Source organism: Pseudorasbora parva, chromosome 2 (assembly GCF_024679245.1).
Source record: "Pseudorasbora parva isolate DD20220531a chromosome 2, ASM2467924v1, whole genome shotgun sequence".
Taxonomy (NCBI): Eukaryota; Metazoa; Chordata; class Actinopteri; order Cypriniformes; family Gobionidae; genus Pseudorasbora; species Pseudorasbora parva.
The window spans coordinates 60,768,778-60,778,777 of record NC_090173.1 but is presented as its reverse complement, the minus strand read 5'-3'; the positions used below and the strand labels follow the sequence as shown (position 1 = coordinate 60,778,777).

The 10,000-nt window shown below is 42.3% G+C and overlaps 1 protein-coding gene across 1 annotated transcript; it reads right to left on the bottom strand.

The window, feature by feature from the left end:
- Positions 1 to 1,488: 1,488 nt before the first annotated feature.
- Positions 1,489 to 9,690, bottom strand: LOC137049516 (uncharacterized). Its single transcript, XM_067428060.1, has 10 exons — positions 9,610 to 9,690; positions 7,518 to 8,136; positions 7,192 to 7,413; positions 5,482 to 7,074; positions 5,137 to 5,340; positions 4,558 to 5,016; positions 4,375 to 4,442; positions 3,993 to 4,246; positions 3,157 to 3,402; positions 1,489 to 2,161 (listed from the first exon to the last, which is right to left on the bottom strand). The coding sequence occupies exons 2-10, from the start codon at positions 8,134 to 8,136 to the stop codon at positions 1,489 to 1,491; spliced, it is 4,338 nt and encodes a 1,445-aa protein (XP_067284161.1). The 5' UTR covers positions 9,610 to 9,690.
- Between the last annotated feature and the right edge of the window lie 310 nt (positions 9,691 to 10,000).

The window sequence follows — 10,000 nt, the reverse complement described above, 5'->3', positions numbered from 1 at the left end:
GGGCCTCCGCCCCCTGGAACAAAACGCGAACATTCCATCCCCACGCCACAGCAAACTTGAGCTGATGTAAACTTTCACAAAACAACCACTGTGTTTCTGTAACGCAACCCAACCCACGTGCGCAAACTTCTGGGCCTGTGTCAGAGGTCGCGTGGTAGCATGACAGCGAAAAACAGTCTTCGTCCCTGGGTGGGCTCGAACCACCAACCTTTCGGTTAACAGCCGAACGCGCTAACCGATTGCGCCACAGAGACTGCCGGCGAGCAGGGACGTGGGTGAGGCAATCAAAAATCAGACTTGGACGTTGCCAGGCGACGAAGAACTGGCTTTCCCCACTGGAAAACGAGAGCCCTTCGGGAAGTGAGAACGCTAATAGAAGCGCCCAACGTGGGGCTTGAACCCACGACCCTGAGATTAAGAGTCTCATGCTCTACCGCCTGCGCCAAGGACGGCGCGTATACGTCTATCAAAGCCATCCACAACTCCGTGAAATGTACCCGGAGATCGTCGGATCGAATCCCGCTCGACCCCAACTTTTGATCATGTAAACCAGAGTAATAAATATATATAAAATTAACTAAAATAACGTAGAAATGGAACGTAGGCGTCATTTATAATCCAGAGGTAACGTTTTGTGATAATGAAGGCAAAGAATAAGACAAATATTGGTGATTAATGTTATTTTTCTACACATTTAAATGAACGAAGGTTTATTCAGTTACTAAAACATCGAACAAAATGTATGTATAACAAATTCATTACACATTCAAATTAAAAAAATTAATGTATACACATTTTAAATTCATATAATTCTGTGTAGAAATTAAAAGGTGTGGTAAACAATAATAATAAGAGGAAGAAGAATAAAGAAATACAGAAACGTCCAGACCCTTTTTATATATTTTATTATAATTACAACAACAATTAGTAGTGGTGATAATAATAATAATAATAACGAAAGGTTATTATTAATAATAATAATAGTATTAATAATAATCAGGTACATAAATAAATCAAGGATTATACAAATACACTAAAAATAATTATCATCTGTTAATATTAATTTACATATATACATAATTATTAATAACCTCTCTTAGTATAAAAACTGCAAAGAAATGTAATCAAATAAAATGTAAAATAGACAATAGCCATCTATTGTGCAAACTGGAGACCCATCATTCCCTGAGCTGACAATTTCCCAACCAAGTGAAAGTCAGTAACTTTGATTTAAAAAAACTCACACATAAATAACAAAGTAAACTTAGTATATGTTAAATTTATACAAAAAATATTTTCCCAACAGAGACCTAGAGCAGAGTAAACTGCTTGCAGTTTACTCTGCTCTAGGTCTCTGTTGGGAAAATATTGTTGAAGAATGTTGAAAAAAACATGAAAAACCACCCAGATGTTGGAGATGTGTAAATTACTCTATAATGCAAACATTAACCAAATAAAAATAACTAAATAAATAAATACAATAAGAAATTAAGAACCTGGAGGGTTGTCATTTCCAGTTTTTTTTTTCCTATAACCTCGTTCCTCTAGCACAGCCCTCCATTCACTATATGACTGAGTCTCAGACTCTTTGCAGTACCAGTTGCCGAAGTACTGAAGATGTGATGGTGGCTTTCTCTCTTTTTTACACTTTTTGCACATAATAACATCTGTCTTCCTCACATATTTTCTTGTGACAGTTCCAGTGTTTTCCCTCTCCTGTTTTCTCTTTCGGTATTGCTGAGTGGAGTAAGGAACATCTTGACTGGGTGTCTGTGTTTGAGGTGATGGTGGCATAGCTGAAAGAAATGGGATGTTGAAGAACATCATCTGTGAGGTACCAGGCACTGGAGGAAGCTGCACAGATGGTAGAACGAAAGGGAGAGAGACAGGTGGTGCTGGTGCAATGACAGGATGTGTCATTTGATGCGATGGTGGAGCCTGGGAGATGGTCTGAGGTTGGGACCTCCCCTTGAGTTTTGCCTCCCCAGCAGTGTTTGGTGGCAGGACAAACAGGTGAGGCTCAGCCAGATTGGCTGAATACAGAATTGGTCCTTTCTGCATAGCTGCAGGAAGCTTCTCAGGTCCTGCCATGGGTGCGCCTGGGGCTTGGATTCCCTGCTTTAAAATGTCCTGCTCCTGTGACTTGCAGCGTCTGCTGAACCTGGGAAAATATAAAACAAGCGCTATTATTACAAAATTATGTGTGATAAACAAGTTTTTGCTCACAACTATGATGCAGCAGCATGACAGAGCGGGGGTTAGAGGAAGGGGTAAGGGTAGAGAAAGGGGTAGGGGTATGGGTAGAGGAAGGGTTAGGGGTAGAGGAAGGGTTAGGGGTAGAGAAAGGGGTAGGGGTAGAGGAAGGGTTAGGGGTAGAGGAAGGGTTAGGGGTAGAGGAAGGGTTAGGGTTAGGGTTCGAGGAAGGGTTAGGGGTAGAGAAAGGGGTAGGGGTAGAGGAAGGGTTAGGGGTAGAGGAAGGGTTAGGGGTAGAGGAAGGGTTAGGGGTAGGGTTAGGGGTAGAGGAAGGGTTAGGGTTAGGGGTAGAGGAAGGGGTAGGGTTAGGGTTAGAGGAAGGGGTAGGGGTTGAGGAAGGGTTAGGGGTAGAGGAAGGGGTAGGGTTCGAGGAAGGGTTAGGGTTCGAGGAAGGGTTAGGGGTAGAGGAAGGGGTAGGGGTAGGGAAGGGTTAGAGGAAGGGGTAGGGGTTGAGGAAGGGTTAGGGGTAGAGGAAGGGTTAGGGGTAGAGGAAGGGTTAGGGGTAGAGAAAGGGGTAGGGGTAGAGGAAGGGTTAGGGTTAGGGTTAGAGGAAGGGTTAGGGTTCGAGGAAGGGTTAGGGGTAGAGGAAGGGGTAGGGGTAGGGTTAGGGTTAGAGGAAGGGGTAGGGGTTGAGGAAGGGTTAGGGGTAGAGGAAGGGTTAGGGGTAGAGAAAGGGGTAGGGGTAGAGGAAGGGTTAGGGTTAGGGGTAGAGGAAGGGGTAGGGTTAGAGGAAGGGTTAGGGTTCGAGGAAGGGTTAGGGGTAGGGTTAGGGGTAGAGGAAGGGGTAGGGGTAGGGGAGGTTTAGGCCTAACCCTACCATGTAAATTACTTGAAACCTCTGTGTAGCCCTCAGCTGCTTTGATTTAAGTTTAGGGTTAGCGGTAACAATGCTAACTTACTCACCATTGTGTGACTGTTGCAGCGTTCACTTCTGGGAGCTGGATGGTGGTCTCGGTCATCACCTTAGCATTGGTGATGATGCACTCTCGGATGTGCTTGTAAGCTCGTGCCACCATTGTGAAGCGGGACACCCTCACTCCGTCACAGCGCACCGCGTTTGGGTAGAGAGCACAGAGCCTTGTGAAGATGGCCTCCACCACTCGGTTGCAGTCAGGCCACTGTGCAGGACTATGAGCCCCAACGAAACACCTGTAAATGACAGCAGAATACATATTATTAATACAAGATTATTTTATTGTTTTGTTTAATTGTTTTATTTCCCCTTTTCTATTCTGTCTGTTTTACTTTTTGTTGTCTTTATGGTCAATGTTGAAATATATGCATAAATTAGATCACTACTGGGTTACTGTGTTATGGCATTTTTCACAATACAGACTGCACATTATCCCGCTTATTACATGGCTACTTACTAAAAGACAGTAAAAGATAAATAATTTGACACTAAATATTGATCCAAAGTGATTTTATTGATTAAGAAATTTTAAAGATTAAGAAATCTTGCTAAATAAAATTGATGTATGGTTGGAACTGCATCCATAGCAACGTAACATAGCAACATAAAGTCAGCATTAAACATAACTCACAACTAATAATTTAAGTTATAACTAACTTTGAACTAAGTAAGGCTGCGGGAAGATAAGCTAGGCATCAAGGCGTCAGATTTTACAACTTTGATTAAACAGGGGTTAGGGTCACCACCCTGCATGGGTGGTGATATTTCAGCCAGTTTCAGTTATATTTATGCAAAAAATACCCTTCGTTTGCTAAATTTAACATACCTTTTTGTGCTCTCCACACCTGGTGCCACAATCTTCTTTGTAGCCCTGAATCGTCCCTGTTTTAAGGTGGTTTTATGACGTGGTGAGTAAATGGTCTTGTTCTTGTCATACTCCCCCATTGCTTGCCATAGGGTGATGATCTTGACGCACTCGTCTCCAGTCAAGGCCAGACGGTGATCTCTAAGGCTAACCAAAAACTCTGCCAAGTCCTGCACGGCTCCATACCCCTCAATATTATCAGGTCCAACAGAATCCTAAAATGAAAGATTATTTAGGAACTTTTGATAGCAGTAATGAATACAAATATTCACATGAAAGCATAGGCAACATTACCCAGGTTTGGTTTAAACACATATAAATGTACATTTAAAAAGAAACTTACATCATGTGAAGTGTTCTCTTCAGATGTTGGTAGATGAGGAGTTTCTGTGGATAATTGGTCCACTGGGACTACATGAAAAAGGTAAATATTTAGTTAAAATGTGTATTTGTGTCTTTCAATATGACAAATTTAAATTAGAGTTAGTGTGACTGAAACATCTATCAATATTTTGGTAAAACTCACAGCTATGAGCTTCAGGAGAGAGTGCAGGCTTTGAATGAGTGTGTAGTGAGCTAAAAACAGGCGATGGCACTGGTGATGGAGGGACCACAGACAGTGATGACATGGGCTTGAAAACAGACGATGGGACTGGTGATGGAGGGACCACAGACAGTGATGACATGGGCTTGAAAACAGGCGATGGGACTGGTGATGGAGGGACCACAGACAGTGATGACATGGGGCTGGTTGCTGGAGGGGTTGGACATGATGCTGCAGACACTGATGCTTCTGAAGAAGAAGCAGGTGTCCGTTCTGTGTCGAAGGTGGGGACAGTGATGTCGTGAATCTCCTCAAGTTCAGCATAATCTTCATCCACCTCTGTACCAACCTCAGTCGTCTCTGACTCTTCAATGGCCAACTTATAGTCCTGCAGAACTTTACCAGTTTGCTGGTAAAGGTACTCCACTCCAATAAGTTCACCTTTAAAATATTAAAACATTGACAATAAGATAATATACCAGGATATTATAACTCAGTGGAAAAATTGTATGTGTACACATGACTGTAATTGTAACTAAAAAAAAACAAATAGTTATCTACCAGTGTACTTTCTTGGCCCAACATATGGGATGATTTTCTTGCCCATAACCTCCTCTGCAAGAGTATTGACAGCATGGCGCAGAAGATGATTATAAGAATGTGACTGCTGCTCATCTGTTGTTGCTGCCACAGCCCGGTCCTCATTCCACCTTGCAAGTCCATCCAAAAGGTACGCCTGGAAGAAGGTGTCACTTGCCAGTGTACCTGTACATTGAAAACAAAAAGACCACAGAATGGGTTACGCATAAATACACAAATACCTGTACTTGCAATCATCATAATTATTTAAAATATATGATTACATCATATCAGTATTTTAGTAATTCAGTTAAGTCAATTATTTACCTGGGATGAATCTGTTAAGGTGTAGGTGAAATGACTCAAGCGAAGTGGAACCTCTGGCACAGCGGTAGGTTGGCAGGCGGTGCCCTCCCTTCACTACAGTGCCAGTCTGCATGTAGAGCTGCACACCTACAGGATCCTGGATGCAGGCCACATGCTTCCGCTGGGACTTTAAGATCTCTCTCATCCGGGCTGAATTTATTAGTGGTACTCCCAGAGTGTCACGACCAGCATCTCCATCAAAGGCCTGAATATGGCTCTCAATCAGCGCCAGGGTCTCCTTGGTCCCACGAGTGGTTCTCCTGCAATGTAGGGCTAGCTCACTACGGCTGATACAGCGCAGCACATCAGCCTCGGATGATGGTTTCCGGTCAGCTTCCAGCTCTGCGCGCTTCGCCTTCTTAAGTGCAGTCAGGTCGTCCTGGTCCCACATGAAAATACAGTGGCTGAGGCGACTCATAAATGTTGCATACAGCTGGTGAGAGTCGGTGGTGCACCCCACAGCAAATCTCCGCATGAAGTGCCATATATCTAACCGGATGGTCATTTGGTCCCACTCTTCAAACATCCTCCTCAGAAGAGTGTTGCCACAGCAGTCTCGGTCAACATACATTATCTCAGGAGGAGCCACCCCAGCCACTCTGTATCGCTTGATGAGGCCTTCAATCATTGGTCCGAGACCAAAGCCTTCACTGGCTGTGAGCACGGACATGATCACCTGTCCATGCTCATTTCCAACGTTGGTTGCCCATGTAGCGGTGCCATAGCTGCGTCCTGCTAGTTTTCTGGCCACTTTTTTAGTAGAATCCATTTTTAAGATACGACCATATTGAGATGTTATAGTGGCCTTGATTTCGTCCAGCCTTTGCAGGACATCCTGGGCATACACCTGCATTAGCCACCGGTGCTTAGGGACAGAAGGCATTGAAAGAGCAGGTTCAAATGTCACAGGCAGGATCAGGTTTGATGTGACAGCACTGGCAATCCCCTTGCAATCTGTCAGATACTGGACTGTTTTTTCCAACCACACCTCAGCATGACGCTCCTGCAACTTGCGCTGGATCTGGCTGCTGCTGTTTCCCAGTCCTCGCTGACGCATCAAACTTACTACCTCGATGTCACATGCAAGTTTTGATGTGAGAATGCAAGGGAACTGCACCCTGTGGCCAATGTCGAGCTGGGAGACGATATCATGGCTCCAGCTGATGACCTTCCTCTTACATCTTCGGCAGGCCAGGTACTCAGATGCCACAAAGTACATCTTACCGAAGGCAAACACCTGTCTGATCTTTTGATGCAAGCCAGCTGAGGTCAGAAGGTCTTTCTGACAGTCTGGATGCGGACAGGTCAGCTTCACTTGCCACAGTTTTCGTGGCATCCAGAGCAGCAGGGGATGGCCAAAGTAATTCTCTAAGGGAGGAGACTTACTGGTCTTCAGTGGCACCTGTGGAGGATACCACCAAAGTTTGTCCACCCTGCTAAAGATTAGCTCAGGATGCCCTTGTGCTGACCACCTGAACAGGGCCTTGGACATCCACCTCTGGTCCACTTCAGGCAGGGTATTTATCCATCCAGCTGGAAGACAGACTCGTCGTACTGGAACCCCCCAAAGAGAAATAAACACATAAATAAACAAGTGCAAACTCACATTGCTTTACTTTATTATTCCTGGAAAGGAAACTTTAATATATATTTTTTAAAGTATATACGTACATCCCACATGTGCCTCCTCAAACTTATTTGCCTCTGCCAGCAGTGTGCTGTCATCTATCTCAGTGGACACAGAGGGGCGGGTGAGGGTGGCTGAGGGTCCTGTGTGTGCCTCAGAGGAGGCAGTCGGGCGGGTGAGGGTGGCTGAGGGTCCTGTGTGTGCCTCAGAGGAGGCAGTCGGGCGTGTGAGGGTGGCTGAGGGCCGTGCACGTGCCTGGGCCAAAGCTTCAAAACAAAACACAGGACAAACAGATAAACATGACTACTGAACAAAAACATAAATAATAACAAACCAAAAAAAGAAAAGTGTAAAATAAATGTTTGCTTACAAGGTGTGGCTTTGACGGGGGAAATCAGCCTTTTTACGGTCTTGGTCATGCTTTTCTGGGTAGGCAACTTCCCAACCAAGAGGGAGCGGAGAGAGGCAGTGGAAGTATGGGTGGTGGCAGTGTGCTGGGTAGGGGGAGTGATTTGTGTGGGGCCAGTGTGCTGTGTGGGGGGAGTGAGCTGGGTGGTAGCAGATTGCCCAGCATATTGCTCTTCCTTCATGGCAATGGCAATTCTGCCAGAAGGGAAAAGCTCGATATACTCCCTGAAACTCCCCTTGTTGTGGGCATGTTCTTGGGAGTCTTTGCTGCCTCCTGTGGGGTCCCTCTTTATAGCTGCCACCAGGTAAGCAGCATACCCCAGGGCATTTTCAGCCACCCACCTAAATGTTTGCCCGCGAAATACACCAAACTGGATTTCAAAGAAACCTAGCAGGTGTTTTCTGTTAGCTAGATCTCCGTGGTACAGACTTAAGCTTTTCTTGGCCTTGTCCAGCACTACCTCTGGGGACAGGGGTCTTGTGTACGGCTTTCCTTTGTTAGCCTCCTTCACCTTTGCCGCTTCCACTGTATCTGTCATATTCAGGCTGCCATCAGCCCGTCTCCTAAAGTGAGGTTCCATCTAAATTATAAAATGAATATATAAAAAAGACAATAGGGAAACAGGAAAACACGTTTGGTAACACATTAATTAATGCAGCTGTGTATATCACATTATTAGATTTACTCATGATCACTGTAAAATGTTGATTTTATATTATGCTTTGTCTGTGTATAGTTTTCCTACAGGCTCAAAATGTTGGCTAACATATTAAAATCATCAGAGATAATTTTTTCACTAATATTGCACCATTAAATAAAATTTATGTTCCACGTCAGAAAAAGAAGAGTTATCAAGTAATGGCTAGTGGATAATGGAAAGTCTATTCCAGGAATTTTCAAAGTTGTAAACTTTACATGGGAATTAACAGGAATATATGAGAATTAATGGAAATAAACAGAGAAGTTTCTAAATTAGTTTAGCCTGCAGCAAGGAACTTAATTGTAGTTGAAAAAAAATCTTAGTTAAAACAACCAGATTTAATTCACTACTGTTGATTTTATACCTCACACATGCACATAACACACTACTGACTGCAGGGCTATTGAGGCCATTCCTAAATAACATGGACAGTTGATAAATATTATTGTGAAATATTACAATTTAAAATAATGTTGTTTTTTTTTACTATACTTTAATATATTATTTATTTCTGTGATGCAAAGCTGAATTTTCATCCGCCATTACTTCTGTGTCACATGATCCTTCAGAAATGTAATTTTGCCACACACAAAAATAAAACTAAAAATAATAATTAAATAAACAGATTTTTTTCAGGATTATTTGATGATTAATTAAAGAAAAGATTAACAATAAGAGTAATAATAATAATAATAATGTACAAATAAATAACTAGTAACAATATACACTACCATCAAAAAATCTGAGATCAGTAATTATTTGTCTTGTTTTTGGAAAGAAATTAATAATAATTTTCAGCAAGCAAGTATGTGTTTAATTGATTAAAAAGTTAGAGAATTAATTGTTACAAAACATTGCTATTTTAAATAAATGCGGTTCTTTTTAACTTTTTATTCATCAATGAATCCTGAAAAAGGTATTAACGTTACAAGTTCCAAAAAATATTAAGCAGCACAACTGTTTCCAACAGTGATAATAATTCAACATATTAGAATGATTTCTGAAGGATCATGTCACATTGAAATAAACAACATAAGCATAACAATTAGAACAATAAACATTCCCATAAATTCCTGTTAAATTTCCAAACTGGGATATTTCCAAAACTCCCCAGTTAAGCTGAATTAAAATCTTTCGCCGTTTGCAATCCTAAATCTATGTGATCTCCTTTAAAAACCTTTTTTCCCAGAAGTAAAGGTAAAGTAACGGTCATGCATTCAAAATTGTACTTAGCTAAAACAAGTTTAGCATCAAATATGCTGCATCAAATGTAATGTATTAAAAAAGTAGAAGTATCATGTACATTATTTATGTAGATTATAATTAGTGATGATTTACAAAAGACTGACTTACTTTGCAAATGTTGTTTGTTAAGAAGTTATAACGTCAATGAAATAGTATCATCTCCAGCGTAAATTATTTCGCTTGTCTCCGGGTGCGCTTGACGTTGATTGGTCAATTCCTGAATGATTCGTGATAGCGATACGAGCGGCGATTGGCCATAGCATTCGAATCATGGATGAATCGTGATAGCGATACGAGCGGCGATTGGCCATAGCATTCGAATCATGGATGCAACCGGGAACGTGATTGGCTGTCATAATCATGAAAAACCACGATTTACAGGTGACAGGGAGAGCTAGCCGGGCGGGTGCGTGCCCTTGTTTCGTGCTGGTCGCAGTTTTTTTTCTTTCTTTTTTTCTTTTTTATGTGTTTTTTTTCCTTTTTTTAACAAAAACACTAG